This window comes from Notechis scutatus, chromosome 9 (assembly GCF_049901735.1).
Source record: "Notechis scutatus isolate UNSWTSFEM ecotype Mainland chromosome 9, rNotScu1.2, whole genome shotgun sequence".
NCBI lineage: Eukaryota > Metazoa > Chordata > Lepidosauria > Squamata > Elapidae > Notechis > Notechis scutatus.
The window spans coordinates 22,000,321-22,019,889 of NC_142017.1; the positions used below are offsets into that span (position 1 = coordinate 22,000,321).

The window sequence follows — 19,569 nt, forward strand, 5'->3', positions numbered from 1 at the left end:
GATTTTTTTTTGCTTCCTATCCCAGAAGCTTCATCGGATATATAAAGGGCGATGGGAGATGGGAGATGGAAGGACAGTTATTGACAGTTGAGATTAGTTGATGGGAGGGGGAATGATAGGAAAAAATGTGTTTTCTATTCAGTCAATGCTCTCTGTGAGCCATTTGTGGTTACTGGGGGATTTATCTGTGACCTCAGGATCACCTGAATCAGAGCTGTGGGATCTTCTTGGAACAGCCAAAAGGACTCCGTTGTAAATTGGGGATAGGTGGTGGTCTTATCCCTCCCCCACTGTTAGGAGAGGGCTGCTCAATGTTAACACAAATGGCCTCTTTTCAAAAATAAAAACCACTGCTGTGAGCTGGGTGACTGAGAATCTTCATAGATGCTAAGCTTTGAAAATATTAAACCTGTTTCCTTGCCAGGGTCCTCGGTTTTATCTCTAGAATTGATGTTCAGATTAATAGCGACACATTCAAAAGTAGGAAGTAAAAATTAAAAAAAAAACAGCACCGCAGCCTCAGTGTGGTGTGTAAAGCCAGTGCACCGCGTGATGAAGTTTGGCTCAACTAAAAAGGTAGATAGGACTGGCATCATTAAACTCTGCCAGCTGTGATGAATGCTGTCTTCATTGAGTAATGCCTTGGTTCTTTTCTTCCATTAGGAAGCTGCGTCGAGCAACGATCAGGGCGGGAAAACGCAGGGCAACGGAGGCTATGTCTTTCTGGTGGGAAACCAGGGGGCCTCGTTACACCCCATGCAAGATGAGTCTGTGAAGCAGCGAAGAAGCTCAGGCCGTGCCCGGAAGGCTTCAGTGGGGATTCGAGACCGACAGCGGAAAAGTTCAGCTGCTAATTCTGCCGGGGCCTATCAACGAAGGAGGAGATTTGTCCTGAAAAGAGGCCCCATCCGGATTGCAGTGAACGGCTCCTTCCTCGGCCTGCCCGCCCTGAAAGCTGAGGTGAAGGACGAGCTGAGGTGGAGACGCCTCTATGAGGTCCAAAGAGAGAGGAAACGCATCATGAGGGAGACATGCGCCAAGTACAAGAGCAACAACAAAAGAGTCATCACCCCTTATCACGTGTCCAGGATATTTGTGGAAGATAAATATCGGATTTTATATTGTGAAGTCCCTAAAGCCGGCTGCTCCAACTGGAAGAGAGTGCTCATGGTTCTGAACGGACTGGCCTCCTCAACCAGGGTTATTCAGCACAATACCGTGCATTACGGGAATTATCTGAAGAAGCTGGACAGTTTTGATCACAAAGGGATCAACTACAGGCTCAGTACTTACACGAAGATGCTCTTTGTTCGGGAACCTTTTGAGAAGTTAGTGTCGGCATTTCGAGACAAGTTTGAGCATCCAAACAATTACTACCACCCCGTCTTTGGCAGGCCCATTATTTCCAAGTATCGCCCCAATGCCACCAAGGAGGCTCTGAGGACAGGCTCTGGGGTAGAGTTCAAAGAGTTCGTTCAGTATCTTCTCGACGTGCATCGGCCGGTCGGCATGGACATCCACTGGGATCACATCAACAGGCTCTGTAGTCCTTGCTTAGTAGACTATGACTTCATTGGGAAATTTGAAACCATGGAAGAAGATGCTAATTTTTTCCTCCATTTGATAAATGCTCCCCACAACTTAACTTTCCCCAGGTTTAAAGATAGACATTCCAATGAAGAGAGGACAACCACTCAGATCACACAACAATATTTTACACAGCTTTCTCCTTCTCAAAGGCAGAGTAGTTATGATTTCTATTATATGGATTATTTAATGTTTAATTACTCAAAGCCCTTTGAAGACCTTTATTAAGTGGAGGTGACCTGTTGGTTGCAACCTTGTGGGGCTCCTCCTATGCAATTTTGTGGAACAGACATTTATACTAATACATAAGCTCCATGAATGAGCTTCATTGCACCAGAAGGTTAAATTAGTTGCTCTGTCTTTCATATTCCCAGCAATCTCCAGTTCTCACCTGGGTGTCTCTGTGAGGTTGGCAAGGCGGATAAAGTATGTCTCACAATGTCACCATCCAAGCTTCACCCTTTCTGTTTGGCCTGGGACATCACAAAACAAATTCAGAGGAATGGTGTTTGCATTAGCACATCACAGGGCACACTTCATCACTTTGGCACCATAATGGTTAGGCACATTTTAATTGAATTGAATCCTTATATTTGTGGTGAAAACTCTGGAAGGCTTGCAAAACTCCCAAACAGTTAAACAGTTAAAACCTACAGAAAGGGACAGCCCTGACCAAAATGGCTATAAAGCAACACAAAAATATAACAGGGTGCCCATCGATATATAACAAGCACATTAAACCCACGCCTGGGGAACAGAGCCAAGTCTTAAAGGCTCTCCAGAAGCCAAAGAGATGGATATCATCCTGGCAATATCTCTGGGGAGATGCTATTCCAGGGGGGTGGGGACTGATGAAGAAACGTTTCAGAGGACAAGATGGCAGCCCTGAGTTGAAGCGACCTGGAGCCCAGATATACCAAGTAGGCTGAAACCATTGGAGACAGGCAGCCCCTCAGCTAAGTGGGCTCTAGGCCAAGGGTGTCAAACTCGATTTCATTGAGGGCCGCATCAAGATTGTGGTTGCCCTCGGAGGGCCAGGTGGGCATGGTGATTCAGTGGGCGTGGCCAGCTTGACACCATTCCCTTAACTGCTGGCATGTTCCCTCTTCACATTGGGTAGACCGGGCCAAAGCTACATTGGCCTGATCTTTCCTCTCCACATTGGGTAGACCAGGATGGCCCTGCGGGCCAGATCTGTCCCACAGGCCTTGAGTTTGACACCCTTGCTCTAGGCCAGGGGTGGGCAACCACGGCCCGCGGGGCCACATCCGGCCCGTTGGTCTGTCCAATGCGGCCCGCCCCTGAAAAAAATTGCTGCCATTGGTCTGTCCAATCCGGCCCGCCCCTGAAAAAAAATAGCTGGGCGTGGCGTATTGCCCTGTGCCACGTGGCCCCAAAGCTGCAAAACAGTGCGGAGCGATCTAGGGGTAGGAAAGAAAAGAAATTTGCAAAGGCCTCGGCTGGGGTTCGGAAATCACCTTCGAGTGCGACCTCCGAAGGTGAGTCCCCGCCCGATCCCCTTTCTTTTCTGGGGCTTCCAGGTTTAAACTTTGCAAAGGCAAAGCTTGCAGGCTGGAGCGTCTTTCCGCCGAGGAGCGGGAAGGGTTCCACCCGGCGGGCGGGCGGGCTGCTTGGAGCCACCTAAAGCTAGGCCGCTGCTGGTGGAGCCTTGCCCTGCCTTGGTGCTCCGTTTCCGAGCAACTTCCCAGCAACTTTCGGCTTCGTTTTAACTCGCGGGCGCTCGCCGCCCCCGAGCCACGCGGCAGAGGGAAGCCGGCGGGCGGGCGGGCAGGAGGGCTGCTTGGAGGTGACCCGGCGGCGCTCCGGGCTTCCCCTCCGCCGTGCGGCTCGGGCAGGCGCGAGCGCCCGCAGTTAAAACGAAGCGAAAGTTGCTGGGAAGTTGCTCGGTTTTCCGGGCTTCAGGGCTTTGCAAAGGCAAAGTTTGTAGGCTGGAGCGTCTTCCCGCCGAGGAGCGGGAAGGGTTCCGCCGGCGGGCAGGGCGGGCTGCTTGGAGCGGGCTGCTGTGCAGCTCGGGCGAGTGCGGCGCCGCGAGTTAAAACGGAACCGAAAGTTGCTGGGAAGTTGCTCAGATTTCCGGGCTTCCAGGCTTAAACTTTGCTCGGGCGGCACTTTAAAAGCCTGCTCCCAGCACCCGAGCAACTTCCAGCAACTTTCGGGCTTCCTTTTAACTCGCGGGCGCTGTGTTCTCGCCCGAGCCGCACGGCAGAGGGCAAGCCCGGCGGGCGGGCTGCTTGAGGAGGCGACCGGTGGTGCTCCGGCAGCAGCAACAGGCAGTTTCGCCCGGGCTCCGCTCAGTTTCGCCGGGCTCCGCTCAGGTGTCCAGCTGGGGCTGTCAGGAGTTGCTACCGCCGGCGCAGCTCCGTGCGGCTCCAGTCCGCGTTGCCTTGGGAAGGAAAAGGCAAAACCAGGAGCCGCTGAGCCTGAGCCTCCGGTGCCGCTGCTCCCATTGCAAAGCACCGCCGCGGCTCTTCCTTTTGCCTTTCCCTTCCCGAGGCAACAACTCCTGACTCAGGGGGCCTCCGAGGGGAGGAGAAGGAGAAGAGGGGGAAGGGTGGGGGGCGATTCCCAAAAATCTTGTGCTGACCCGGCCCATCTGTCAAATTTTAAAAGTCAATGCGGCCCCGAGCCAAAAAGTTTGCCCACCTCTGCTCTAGGCCAGGGTGTCCAACCTTGGCATTTTAGACTTGTGGACTTCAACTCCCAGAGTTCCTCAGCCAGCTTTGCTGGCTGAGGAACTCTGGGAGTTGAAGTCCACAAGTCTTAAAGCTGCCAAGGTTGGACACCCTTTCTCTAGGCCATGAAAATCTTTATAGGTAATAACAGCTTGAACTGCACCCAGAAGCCAACTGGGCAAGCTCTGCAGCTCACATAGCAGTAGTGATTCATAACACTGAGTTTTGTACCAGCTGCAGCTTCTGGATAGTTTTGAAGGCCAGCCCCACCTAGAGCACATTACTGTAATCCAACCTTGAGGTGATCAGGGCCTGAGTGACTATCTGAAAGGTTTCCTGGTGAAGGAAGTGGCACGATTATGACACCGGATGAACCTGTACAAATACCTGCCTGCCCACAGTTGGCCTTCAAGGTCAGCAATGGAGATGTTCCCAGCCCAGAGGGCAAAATAGCCACTGCCACTCAGTCTTCTCAGGATTGACCCAAAGTCTGTTCTTGTGCTGCCCTGTTCACCCCCACACACGTACATACAGCAAAAGTCTACCTGTGTTTATTCAAACCCCCAAACAGGTATTCCAAAAGCACGCCTGTTGAACAGGTCTGGACTCTGAGCTCAGCACAGCAAGAGTCACTGGCGCACACAAAGTCCAGGAAAGCAATCCACGAGTCAAACAGGTCAGGATATGTGGCATGAGCACACAAGGCACAGAACTGAGCACATTGCTCCAGGAATACTCAAGTCCTCGGGGCAGGGTTAAGTAGGTGACGACAGTGCAATCCTTCATGAGAGGCAAGGTGTTAGGCATCCAGAATTGTCCATTGTAATCAATCACTCCAAGACAAGTATAATCTCCAACTGATTTATTAGGAACAGCTCTGGTAGCTCTTGTCTCAGAGCTGACACAAGGTTGCCTCCTCATGAGTAGCCTAGCTGACCAGCAGTGTGCCTGTCTCCTCTCTGCTCTACCTGTCCTTGGATCAGGAGGAGGTGTAGACTCCACCTCCTCACTGCTAATGGGTGGCAGTTGCTCCTGGTCCTTATCTGGAGCCTCCTAGCTGACTTGCTGCAGCTGCTGATCACCTCCCTCAGCCTCAGCCTTAGCCTGTCACTCATCCAATGACCCAGCTGAGGCTGCTTCCTCAGGCTAGCCCTCTCCAAACCCCGATCCTGACCCGCACTTGGCTCCTCATTTTCCTCTGCCAACTCAAATGCCTTCCTCCTTTGAACCTGCACCTGAAGAGGCATTGTTGTGGCCTGTCAGCCAGCAGCCCCTCCAGCAGTCAAATCAGAGGAGGAGGAGGAGGCATGGGAGTCACGGTCAGCATCAGGGCAACCTGGGTGCTCCGAGGGGGAAGAGGGCATGGAGCTGGAAGAAGGAGAGGCAGAGCCTGGGCCTGGGCCATCCGTCAGCCCTCAGACAGAGAGTCAACAACCCCCAGGTCTGGAGGGGGCTGATGAGGAAGAGGAGGAACAGCTGGGCCCAGTGCCTGACACGCAGATGCACAGAAGGCAGAGGAGAGGAGAGCGGTGGAAATCTATGGGCCAGTCCTTCAGAAGGAAGAGCCACCACTGCTAGCAAAGCCTCACCCTAGCTCTGGGGATAAAAGGCAGGGGGCAGAGATGAATAGGGGTGGCAGGCAACTATTCATCTTCCGACTGGATGGACCTGTTAGTCGGCATTGAGAGAGAAACTCTTTTGCCAGGGCTGCTGGCATGCCCAATAAACGAATCTTTAAGTTAACTTTGTCGTGTTTGGGAGCTGGGTCAGAACAGGGATCCAGGGGCAGACCCACAACAGTTCTACCCCATCCCAACCAGCCTCCAGATATGAAGTCAGTACATCAACAGTCTCACCTGCGCAATTCAGGGTTGTAATGAATCCAGGGGTGGGATTCTAACAGTTCGGGCTAACCAGGTGTTAAAGTTACCTCTGGTTTGGAGAACCGGTATTTCAACTGACTGGGCGGCCCCTTCCCTCCCACCCCGCCCCTCCCAGGAGTCTCCACATGGCTCATTTTCGATGGAGGGTCTGCGCAGAAGTTCTGGGAGGGGGGAAAAATGGGCCTTCTGGAAGTCCGGAAACAAGCCTGTTTCCAGCTTCCGGAGGGCCTCCATAGCCCGGGGGAGACTGTTTTTGCCCTCCCAGAGGCCCGGGGGAGGCCCCTGGACCCTTGGGAGGGTGAAAACGGCCCCGGAGGCCCTCCGGAAGCTGAAAATAGGAAGTTCTGGTAGGCCCTGCCCACCATGGCCCCACCCACCCAGCAACTGGGCAGCAAACTGGTCGCTGGGATTTTTGAATCCTACCCCTGTGGATATCGTTAGCATAATGACAGATTATACCTCATCCAGCAGTTCCGCTGGATGTTAAGCAACGGGGGAGAAAGCATGGAACCCTGAGGCAGCCTGCAAAGTGGGGGGCCATGCGCACGATCTGCCCTTTGCTGCCAATTGAGAGGAGACCAAGACTAGTCACTGAGGAAGGACGCAAACCACTGCAATTCAGGGCCTCCCACTCCAACCTCCCCTCCCCCAGCCAGTCCATACGAACACCACGGTCAATGGGATTGAAAACCACAGAGAGAGGAAAGCACACAAGGATGAATGCACCGCCCCCATCTCAGTTCCACCAAACATCATGAACAAACTCAACCACTGCAAACCTATTTAACAGTAATAGGTCTAGACAACCTGTTTCCTCCAAGATCCTCTGCAACTTCTAGCCAACCATCTTCTCCACAACCTGTTCCAAACAGGGAAGATTGGAAACTGGCCAATAGTTATTCATAATGGGGGGGGGCGTGTAATATTGTCTAGCAATAGCCTCTCTTTTTGTTCTTATTCTGTTTTTATTGAATTTTTAAAAAGTTAAAATGCAAAAACAAAACTTCTCTTGAGGAAGAGGCACATGACTTCCTCTTCAAAGGCAGAAAGAAGAGTGTTCCTTCAAATGTGCTGATACCACTGCATGGACCCAAGCCCTGGTTGGTAGACAGGTGAGTGGACTCATATATGGAAGGATTTTGTCCACATCCTCAGGTGTCACAGGACTGAATTCATCCAGATAACCTCACCAACCTCAGGTAACTCACTTGGACCTCCCAGCCACAGTCCATCTCCAAGCATATTTGAGTAACCTTAGCCACCAAACAGTAGTCCTTGACTTATGACAAGGGTCTTGTGATGACCCAGGGCGTGGCACTAAGGCAACACAGTCAAATAAGCAATAACAGTCCCTTTACTATCTTCAACTTTGCCCCCAATGTCCAGGTTACCTTCAGCTGGAAAAAAACTCTCCCAGGAACAGCCTTTAACTATAGAAAATTCAGTCCAAAACAAGATACACATAAACTGTAATTTAAAACCCAAACAAACCAAACTGAAGTAATTAGCCTGACAGGGCAGGAGAAGGAATTTCAGACTTGAAAGCACGGCAAAACTCACAGTTAGGAACACAGATAAGCCACGGTGATACAAGATAAATTCATGTTTGCTCCCAACAGCTCACTGCACGCAGCTTCCTTTTTTATACAGTGTTCCCAGCTGCAGCTAATCAGGGCCCTTTCCTCCCCTGTAAGCCACGCATCCCACATTGCTCCCTTCTCCGTTCCTCCCTGCGTGCCCTAGGATGAAGAGGGGATGGGCCTGTGTCTTCTTCCAAATTCCCTCTGCCTTGCTCTACATCTCCCCTGCTCTGCCCAACCAGACTTTGCCCTTCCCCAGTTTCTTCCACAGACAACGGAGCCGCCCTCCCACTCGCTGTCAGCTGTTCAGCTTCCTCCTCCTAATCAGATTCCAACGGGCGTGACAGGTCTTCAAACTTGACAGCTTTAAGGCTTGTGGACTTCAACTTCCAGAATTCCTAAGCTAACATGACTGGAGGAGGAATTCTGGGAGTTGAAGTCCACAAGTCTTAAAGCTGTCAAGTTTGAAGACCCCTTGACATGGCCCCTTGACAATTGAGACCAGAATTTTCATCAGAAGCCATGGTGGGTGAGCTGCATCCAATTTCACAATTTTTACAGCAGTCGTTAAGCAGATCCAGCTTCCCCAAAGGCATTTTTACCATGGTGGTGCAGTAGTTTATAATGTAGCATTGCTGGTTGATCCTTCATTCCCACTGCCAGAGGTTCGATCCTGACCAGCTCAAGGTTGACTCAGCCTTCCATTCTTCTGAGGTGGGTAAAATGAGAACCCTGATGTTTGGGGGCAAGAGGCTGACTCTGTAAACCGCTTATAAATGGCTGTAAAGCACTGTGAAGCCTAAGTGCTAATGCTATTTTTTTTTGCTAAAAATTAGCCAAAACAAAGGTTGCAAATCTCAATCATTTGATTGCAGCACACTGGAATTGGTCATAAACACGAGTGTTTGCCAAGTGCCCAAATTAACTTCAAGGGTGTTGGGACAGTCAGAACTACAAGTACATAACTTTGAACAGTTATTAAACAAATGGCCATAAGTCAAGGACTATCTGCAGAATGAAAATGCCTCACCATTTATGACGACAAAAAAATCCTTTTTTCTATTATTCTCCCCCCCTCCCAATCTTCAAAATCACAAATTGTGCTTTATTTCCCCTGTTTTCGGTTAAAGTCTATAAGGGGTTTCCATGCAGTCAGAAGTATAGATATTGTTTTTTCTGTAACCAAATCAGTAATTTAGCCATCTCAGCAAATTCCATCATCTTCACCAACTGTCGTAGGTTGTGTCAAGTCTTTTTCGCTTTTCAACATGTAATAGTCTCACTGCAATTATCATTTTTAAAAACCAAGTCCGGTGATCTTTTTCTAGTGGCTTGTCAGAGACCCAAAGTCTCTGGTTGCAGTAGTACTTTATTTCACCTTTAAATTTTTCTAAATTGATGCATATATTTGTATCCAAAAAGTTTTGCTTTTTTTTTTACATGTCCACCAAACATGTCCTTTCGTGTTCACATTTCCAACAAAGATTCAAAATACCTTTTTACACTCTAGAAAATTTCTCTGATCACAAATGTCAACCATACATAATGTTATAAAAATTCCCTTTAAGGCTAGAAGATAATGTAAATGTCTATCCCTTCAACTGCACATTTTCCCTTTAGTCTATTTGCATATTATAGCCCAAAAAAAATTCGCACATTTTATCATCCTTGACTTACGGTCACAATTGAGCCCAAAATTGCTGTTGCTAAGTGAGACATTTTTAAAGTGAGTTTTACCCCATTTTACAACCTTCCTTGTCAAGTGTTAGGTTGTTAAGTGAATCACTGCAGGTATTAAGTTAACAACATAGTTGTTAAGCGATTCCAAAAACCCATTGACTTTGCTTATCAGAAGGTCACAAAAGATGGTCACGTGATCCCAGGACACTGCAATGGTCATAAGTATGAGTCAGTTGCTTAAACATCTGAATTTTGATCATGTTGCTGCAATGGTCATAAGTGTGGGGAAATGGTCATAAGTCACTTTTTTCAGTGGTGGTGTAACTCAGTGGCCCCCAACCTTTTTTGTCCCACGGACTGGTACCGGCATCAGCATGCACGACCAAGGCAAGGCGAGCCGAGCGACTGGCCAGCCAGCCGTCCCCCGCTTCTTCCCGCCACCTTCAACTCCTCCTTTTCGGGCTCTTTCTTAATCTCCTCCTAACGCGAGACTCCACCGTCATTGGGACAGCTCTTCGTTTGAAGCTGCCCCCCCCCTCAACGAAACTAAGGCGTGAGGATTCAGCACCCAAACGCCGCTTTCCAATCACACGGAAGCACTTTCTCAAGCGCCGTCAAAACAAGATGGCGGCGCCCACTTCTTTGCGGCCCGGTAAAAAATGCTCCACAGACCGGTACCAGTCCGGGGCCCGGTGGTTGGGGACCACTGGTGTAACTGACCGGCAGGGGTGGGATTCTACCGGTTCAGACCGGCTCTATAGAACTGATTGTTATGATTCTGTGCAGTTCGGAGAACCGGCAAATCGTGCCCCTGGCTGGCCCTGACCCTCTCTGCCTGCCCCTCCCCTTCCTGCCCAGTCAGTCCATCACGCACGCGTGACATCATGCGCATGCCCGACATGCGTTCTCCCCCACCCAGTCACTCCTTGAGGTATTTTTCCCCCTCCCTACAATCAGCTGTTCTGATGATCAGCTGTGCCAGGATCCCCTTTGTTGTCTTACTGATTCCCTGAGGCCCAGGAGGCAAAAAGGGGCACGTGGGGGTGCTGTGCACCTCCCCTGCGCTCCGTTTTTGGGCTCCTGGGCCCCAGGGAAGCCTTCTAGGAGCAAAAAGCCCGCCCCCCGGAGGCTTCCCTGAGGCCCAGGAAGAGGGGAGGAGTGGAGATAGAGTTGTTTAGGCTAGGTGGTTCTCCTTCCCGTGGGAACAAAAGCTGACCCTGCTGAGACCTGGAGGTGGAGATTGATGACACCAGGCAACATTGATTTATTTCTATTGGGGAATGTGACTCTTGGGGGGTGTTTCTAATTTCCAATATTATGTGGTGTAATGCTGGGTTGTATCAGATCCGGAATTACCACGGACTTTGCCAATTTGATGCTTTCCTAAGTAAAAGAAATTGTCTTGGAAGATGGACTTTGCTCTTTTCTTTTTAAATGGATTTCATCACATGGAAATCTGACATTATTCCAGATATGACACAACCTGGAATTACATTACATTTACATGTAATTCTCTTACTCCATTATCTTGTTTAATGTCTTTGTTTAGTAATTCAAATACCAAGATAAATAATAAAGAAGATGAAGGATACCCCTGCCTTGTTCTTGCTGTACCTCACATTCTTTCATCAGATTTCTATTGACCATCATCTGGGTCTTCTTCTGTAATGTATAAATCCATTTCAGGGCATGTATAAAGTTCAATCCAAGATTGGTCTGGTGGCCTAGAGGTAGAGCTCTCACCTCGCAATCAGGAGGCTGTGAGTTCGTCCTAAGGGAAGGCAGATATTTCTCTCTCTGGGCACAATGAGAATTTATCTGCTGAAAAAAAAACTCCGCATTGCCAACAGGAAGGGCATCCGGCCAGTAAACACTCCGCTCCATTCAGTTGCCAGGACTCCACCCCAATGCAAGAAATTATGGCGTCCTTAAAAGAAAAATAATAAAGTTCAATCCAAAGTCTATCTTCTCAACTACATTAAACATAAAATCCCAAATCAAATTATCAAGGACTTTCTCTGCATTTGCTACTGCTTGTTTTATTGTAAATATTCAATTATGTCCAAAACAATTGTCACTTTTTTAAAAAATTCACTGAATTTCTATAGCTGCCAAACTCAACCAAGTGACTTTGCAGGCATAATTGCAGATTGTTGGGCTTTTCTGCCCTCCTTCGTCATTCTTCTACTGGTCAATTTTATCCCAGCCAGATGGTAACTAAACATCAGGCTCCTAATCTTTTGTCATGCAGAGCTTTAGAAAGAAGTGACACACATTGCAATTCGAGGCTACTCTCTTTAACTAACTCAGTAATACATTGTCCTTTCATCAAAAGTAAAGCAGTAAAAATAAAAATAACAGAATAAAAAAAATAAAGACTGTCCTCCTAGCCATTGAAAACTTTAAAAGAACCTCTCTTTTTCTCAAAAGTCTTTAAATCTTTAAACCGAGGTCTCTATTGCATTTCTGTAGTTTCAAAAGAAGGTTTAGCTTACCGCAAGGAACCTTATTTTTGCTGCAAAAAGAAATCTCTCTTCAACTATAATTAATTAGTTCTTAAAGTGAATAAAAGATGGGGAGAACAAGGCTGTAAAATCCGTAACAGTTCTTCTGAAGTTAGGAGCACAGAGCACTCCCAACAGCTCAAGTCTCAATCTAACTGCAAAAGTTTTTCCATCTCTGCGGTTTAATCAGAAGGAACTACCTTCCCGAAAACACACGTGGTTAACCTGTTGATCTCCCTTTGATCCAGGGAGATAAAAGCCAACAGAGATCTCCTTCCTCCCAGTGGCTTTCAAACGCTGCAGTGGCTCTCTTCCCTTCAAAGAATTTTGGAGGGTTGCCAGGCTACCATTCCCCACCAGAAGCAACCCAAAGGCTGGAGTAATTACAATGTTTTGTCATCCTTATCACTGTGATACAGGCCCAAGAAGAGGTCACTCAAGTTGGGTTAGATTTACTTTTTTGTCTTTCTCCAGTGTGGCTGCAGGCATCACTTCTGGTGCCTCAGGTCCTTGAGCTCCCCAGAAAACCTGTGGGGGATCCCAGGATTGGCACCCAGAGGACACATGGGCACAATCCAGTTAAGGGTCTCGGTCACCCACCTATTTCAAGCTGTAACCAAGGCATCAGCCAAACTGCCTAATGGATCCTCAGCAGAAATCAAAAGTTGCTCCCTCTGCAACACAGCAGGTCCATGGGTTGGGTCAGTCTACTCAGCCCTGTCTCCCAACCAGGTCTCGTAACTCAAAAAGTTGTTTGCAGGAAAAACTGAGATGAATGCTTTGGTAAATCCAAATAACATGTGGCTCTAGTGTGGACTCTAAATCAACACCCCAGTGGTGGGATTTAAAAAAATTACTACCGGTTCTGTGGGTGTGGCTTGGTGGGTGTGGCTTAGTGGGCGTGGCAGGGGAAGGATATACTGCAAAATTCCCATTCCCTCCCCACCCCCCTAACCTGCTTTCCAGCTCCGTTCTCCTGTGCAGGGCAACCAAAGAAGGCAACTCGGTGGGAGGCAGAGAATAGATGGGGTTGGCGGGGCCAGTCAGAGGCGGGATTTGCCGGTTCTCCAAACTACTCAACATTTCTGCTACCAGTTCTGTAGAACCTGTTAGAACCGGCTGAATCCCACCTCTGATGGGCAGTGGAAGTGGAAAGTGCTGGCTTCCCCATTGAGTTCCAGGGAGCATTGGAAATCTCCCCCCACCCCTTTCCAATCTGAGCAGCACTCAACATTTATGCTCCCAGTTCTCCAGAACCGATCAGCTGAATCCCACCTCCGCAACTCCCATGTTCAGGTCAACTGCTGATATCTGCAAACACATCTTCCTCCTTTTTTTCCAAGCAATGTTGTTTAGTTTTCCAGATATCTTTTTTCACATTTTGCTTAGTTTCAAATTATTTTAAAAAACAAGAAATATATAATTGTCACCTTAACATCTTCTTAGATTGAAACATTGATGGAGAAGAACTTTCAGCCACTGATGCCTGTTAGTGATACATGCTAAACATTGTCTTTAAAGCTCCATTGCAGAAGACACAGCAGGAAAGTGATGAACCAGAATATGCATTTAAGACATAGACATATGCACCTTAACTGTCTCAATCACTATTTTTTCAATAATGTCTGCATTTAGTATATTTCTATATCTAATGGTGGGGTTCCTAATAAAGCACCTGATCTTTTTCAGTGTGATCTTGATGCCTGTTTGCATTACATAGTAGTGAAAGTTGGAAAATGGGGTAGAGAGAATTCTAAGGGAGCCCTGACTCCTCAATAAACAGATAATCAGGAATTTGCAAAAATGCTATTTTTGTTGGTAGTTCCAGCTCCCTTCAGGGAATTTCAGAAGCGGAGAATAAACGTTTCTATGTTGAAGTGTGATTTGAAAGATGCACCAATGAAGACAACAACTATGTAATGAACACAAAAGTGCAAAATTAAGCCAGATGTTACAGTTTGTAGGATGTGAATATATTCTGTTCCATCTACAGCTCCCTTATGACATATTTGTCTGCAGAAAAAAAAATGGAACATAGCACATTTACATCTTTATGCATGCTATTAAAATTCTCTTAATCCTTGGCATTAACAAAAATCTTTACTTTAATCTATGTAGTCCCAGGGAATATCAGATATTGCTTTAAAGTAGCAGATAAATTTAGGCACGGCTTCTTGCCCATCTGTTTTTTTTAATGACTAGAAAGAGCTAACTGCCCCCTTAAAAACCTCCAACTACAGACCAAAGTGCATATAAACTCCAACTATAGACCTAAACTTCCATAAACTGAGCCCAGTTTTCTAATGACATCCATATTGCAAACCAGAAGTATTGAATCATGACAAGGCAGAACAGATTTTCTTAAATGGAAAAACAAGAAGATTGGGAAACTAAAAATATGATTATAAAAGCCCAGTCCAGCACAATACCACTGAAAAAGAAAAATAAGAAATTCATAAAGAAACCGACATGGTTGCACAAAGATTTCTCTGATAAATTGAAAGACAAAAAAGGATGAGTATAAAAAATAGAAAGGGGGACATATAGAGAAACAGCATGTAGTATGAATCTGCAGAGATCAAGTCAGGAAGGCTGAGGCTCAGAATGAACTAAGACTTGCAACAAATGTCAAAAATAATGAAAAAAAAAATTTTTCAACGTATTAAAGAACAAGAAAAAGTCAAGGAAATAATTGGACCACTAATGGGAGAAGATGGCAAAGAAATGACAGGCAGCAAGGAGAAAGCAGAACTACTTAATTCATTATTTGTATTTGTCTTCATGCAAAAAGACAACACAGCCCAACCTACTAAAAACATAAGTGTAAGACTGACTCAGAAGACAAATTAAAATAGGCAAGAAAATGGTAAGCCTGTCTACTTTAGAGGAGTTCAAATCACCAGATCCTGATGGATTACATCCCAGAGTTCTGAAAGAGCTGTCAGATGTGATATTGTAACCATTGAACTATATCTATCAAAGATCCTGGAGCACCTGGGAACTACCAGAAGACTGGAAAAGAGCTGATGTGGTTCCCATCTTCAAAAAAAAGTGTGGGGGGTGGACAGATTCAGAAAACTGCAGAGTAACCAGCCAAGCATCATCACCTGGGAAGATCCTGGAAAAGATAATCAAGCAACAGATCTATGAACATCTAGAAGCAAGCAAAGTTATAACTAGAAGCCAACATAGGTTTGTCTAAAACAGATTACAAACAAATCTTCTTTCATTCTTCAATCAAATGATCGAATTAGTGGACCAGTGAAATGCTGTGGACATAGTATACTTGGATTTCAGTAAGCCATTTGACAAAGTAGACCACAACCTGGTTGGTAAAGCTGGGAAAATGTAGGATAAACAGCAACACCACCAGATGGATTTGTAACTAACTGATAAACCACACTCAACCTGTAGTCCTTAATGAAACTTACATCTACATGGAGGAAAGTAAGCAATGGGGTACTACAAAGTTCTGTTATAGTCCCAGTGCTGTTCAATAACTTCATAAATGGTTTAGATGAGAGAATTGAGGGGCAATTCATCAAATTTACAGGCTACACTAAGTTGTCAGGAATAGCCAACACCCCAGAAGATAAGCTCAAGATCCACATGGATCTTGATGGACTTGAACACTGGGCGTTATCTAACAAAACAAATTTCATTGTAGAGAAAAGCACATAAGGTTTTACACATAAGGGGAAAAACCCCAAATGTACAGCTACAGATTAGAATGAAATTTACCTCAATACCAGTAATTGCAAGAGAGAACTAGTAAATAATCACTGAAATATGAGCCAGCCACCAAAAAAGGTGGCTGGCATTGGATTTTTTTGGTGCTACAACCACCAAAAAGCCAGTGCAATCCTAGGCTGCATAAACAGAGGGATAGAATCAAGATCACATGAAGTGTTAATACCATTTTATAAGGCCTTGATAAGGCCACATTTGGAATATTGCATTCACATTTGGTCGCCGTGATGTAAAAAATATATTGAGACTCTGGAAAGAGTGCAAAGAAAAGCAACAAAAATGATTAGGGGAAGCAGTGAGATTTGAATTTTTGAACAACCGGTTCTGTGGGCGTGGCTAGGTGGGTGTAGCCACGTGACTGGGTGGGCGTGGCTTTTTCTTTTCTTTTTTTGCAGCCAACCTCCCCCCCCCCCCGTGTTTTTGCTTCCTGGCCTCAGGGAAGCCGCCTGTGCAGGGGGGCATTTTTGCTCCCAGAAGGCTTTCCTGGGGCCCAAGAAGGCAAAAAACAGGGCCTGGGGTTGCCAGCACCTCCCCACCATGCCCCCCCCCCACCTGCCACACCTCTTTTTGCCTCCTGGGTGACTGGGCGGGGGAGAATGCAGTCAACGATGTCAGGCATGTGCGCAATGTTGCACATGCGCAATAAGGACTGACTGGGTGGGCAGAGAAGGGCGGGGCCAGCCAGGGGCACGATTTGCCGGTTCCCCGAACTGCGCAGAATCATAACAATCGGTTCTATAGAACCGGTCCAAACCAGGAGAATCCCACCTCTGATTAGTAGGCTGGAGGCTAAAACATTTGAAGAATGGTTGCAGGAATTGGGTCTGTCTAATCAAGTGAAAAGAACTAGGGGTGACATGATAACGTTGTTCCAATATCAGAGGGGCTGCCAGAGAAAAGAGTGGGGTTCCAAATCATCCGAAGGCAAGGCAAGAAGCAACGGATGGAAACTAACCAAGGAGAGAAGCAACGTGGAACTAAGGAGAAACTTCTTCTTGGCGGTGAGAACAGTCAACCAGTGGAATGGTTTGCCTTCAGAAGAAGGGCTACTAACATTTCACATTGTCGATTACAACGTTGTCAGCTAGGCTTGTAAGGAACCTGTTCGCTCTCCCACTTAATGCAGAGTTTCTTTCCCATTTGTTGTCAGGGTAGATAAAGTCCCCTATTACTACTGTGGGGTGATTTCAGCATACATTAGATAACTAATTAGGAAAAAGTTCATCTCTTTCTTGTGCTTGGTTCAGTGACCAATATACCTATGGCAATGTTAACCCATTGCCATTTTATTTTAAGGATGCTTTCATCCTTGGTTTTATGCATTTCTGTAGAGGTGTAATGATCTCTTATATATAATATAATGCAACTCCATCCCCTTTTTTGATAGGTCTGTTTCTTTTGGACAATTTATATCCTTCCAGAAGTACAATCCTTCCAAATTCCAGTTGTCAGTTTCATACTGCAGACTCGCCCTACACATGAGTAAATCTGTTCTTTGCCTTTACTCCATTCTTGTAATATATAGGGGAGCAGCATAGAACTTAGAGCAAAGGCACTTTGTGTTATGCTTCATTCTAGCTCATCAGAAGCCAAGGGACCTCCAGTTTTGCTAGCCTTAGGATCTTGCAGGTTATCACTCCCCAGAGGCTGACCAGACAGAAATCAGCAAGAACTAGTAAAGGTGGAGTCTGATTATGAAGAGTCCAGTCTTGGAGAGCAGAGCAAAAGAGGCTGCTCAGCTCCTTGGCAAGCAAGTTGGGCACTATGTCCCCTTTCAAGCCATACTCAGACCAAAAAGGCATCCCCAGGATTGGATTCTCAATGGAAATAGCTCTCCAACGTTCTTGTGTCCTTGCTTCCTGCTCTGCTCCTAGGCTCTCATCTTACAATCCAGATACGCTTCTGGAACTTTCTGGAACATCACTCTAACTCAGGGGTCTCAAACTCGCGGCCCGTGGGCCAATTGCGGCTCGCAGGACGATATCCTGTGGCCCCCACCGTGATATGAAAGTATAATATTAGTGCGGCCCACAGGGGGAATGGACTTCTGAAGGAAGTCTCGCCCGCCGTTCCTCGTCGTGGCTTCTTCTCCACCCTGAACTTTAACAAGTCCAAGTACAGGTCCAGACTTACTGATGATCACCTTCAAGCCATACTGAGGGTCTCAAGTGCCTCCTCTCTCAAGCCAAATGTGGCTCAGATATGTGAGAGGAAGCGTTGTCAAGTCTCTGGCAGCAAGGAGTAAGCTGGAGAAGCCATGTTCTGAGGAACTGTTCATGATCTTTATTCAATGTTCCATTCATGTGTTCAGGACAGTTCATGTATTGGAGAAATCATTAACTGTTGATGACATTTGAGGATATTTTTTAAAGAATGTTTTTTGTGGAATCCCTTATGCGGCCCAGCCTTACCCAGACTCTGCCTCCAGTGGCCCCCAGGTAAATTGAGTTTGAGACCCCTGCTCTAACTTCTTTGCCACTGCCTTGGTGAACCTGTTCTGTGCTGGCTATTTGCCTTCCAGTTTCACCATTTGTCATATGCAGGTGCAACTCTGCACTGTGCTTTGTTCCACAGACATTATGCCTTAGCTATCAAGCAACAGTGTGTTTATTTCCCCTCTTTGCCCAGCTCCTGTTTGCCCAATGGGCATGCTCTTTACCGTTGGTTTTTCTGGTCATTAAGCTAATTGGAACATACGCCAGTGTGTCCATTTAGAACAGGACCCCTCCAAGTTCTGGTTCCCATGTTACCCTGATCATTTTACCTTGGGTAGAACTAGCTACGTAGTAGTAGTAGAACTACACCTGGAATAGTGCATCCGGTTTTGGTCACCACATTACAAAAAAGATACTGAGACTCTGGGAAAAGGGCAGAGAAGAACAACTAAAATGATTGAAGCCTGGAGGCTAAAACATATGAAGGACGGTTGAAGGAACTGGGTATGGGTAGTTTGGAGAAAAGAAGGATTAAGGTTGAGGGGCTGCCACAAAGGAAGGGGGATAACTTATTTTCCAAAGCCCCAGAGGCCAGGACAAGGAGCAAGGGATGGAAACTAATCAAGCAGAGAAGCAACCTGGAATTAAGGAGAAACTTCCTAACAGGGAGGACAATTAACCGGTGGGAGTTGCCTCCAGGAGTTGGAACATTGGAAGTTTTTAAGAAGAGATTGGACATCCACTTGTCTGAAATGATATAGGGTTTTCTGCTTGAGCAGGGGGTTGACTAGAAGACCTCCAAGGCCCCTTTTCCAGTTCTATTCTGATTGATTGAATATGGACAATTGACATGAGCCAAGGAATAGAGACATAGGGGCAGTTTCCTACACATGTGGTTCCAATCAACAGACCCCACAATTATTCCTTGGCCCTCCCACAGCAAAAGCATGGGAAGCGGAGCAACAGTTGGAGCCTTAGATGTTGCATAGGTAGAACGTAAAAATGAGAATCAATTTGGTGGAGTGGTAAAGGCACCTGGGAGGCCATGAAATCTATTCCTGTCCTTGTCAGGATACTTACAGGGCTGTGCAGAGGAATTTGTTGAACACTTGATGAATAAAATTGCTCAGATCTCTTGGAAGGGAAGGGGAGATTTCCAATGCTCCCTGGAACTCAATGGGGAACCCAGCACTTTCCACTCCCACTGCCCATCAGAGGTGCGATTCAGCCGGTTCTGACCAGTGCTGGAGAACCCGTAGCAGAAATTTTGAGTAGTTCGGAGAACTGGCCAATCCCACCTCTGACTGGCCCTGCCAACCCCATCTATTCTCTGCCTCCCATTGAGTCCCAGCTGATCGGCTGGCTCTCCTTTGGTTGCCCTGCACAGGAGAACGGAGCCGGAAAGCAGGTTAGTGGGGTGAGGAGGGAAGGGGGATTTTGCAGTATCCTTCTCCTGC

At 46.9% G+C, this 19,569-nt stretch overlaps 1 protein-coding gene across 3 annotated transcripts in view; it reads left to right on the forward strand.

The window, feature by feature from the left end:
* Positions 1-2,086, forward strand: part of CHST8 (carbohydrate sulfotransferase 8) — a 336,215-nt gene extending 334,129 nt beyond the window's left edge. For all 3 annotated transcript variants that reach the window (XM_026680164.2, XM_087971793.1, XM_087971792.1), the window contains one exon: positions 664-2,086. In XM_026680164.2, the coding sequence (XP_026535949.2) occupies positions 664-1,815 (1,152 nt within the window). In that variant the 3' untranslated portion in view covers positions 1,816-2,086. The remainder of the gene's footprint in view (positions 1-663) is intronic.
* The last annotated feature ends 17,483 nt before the right edge of the window (positions 2,087-19,569 follow it).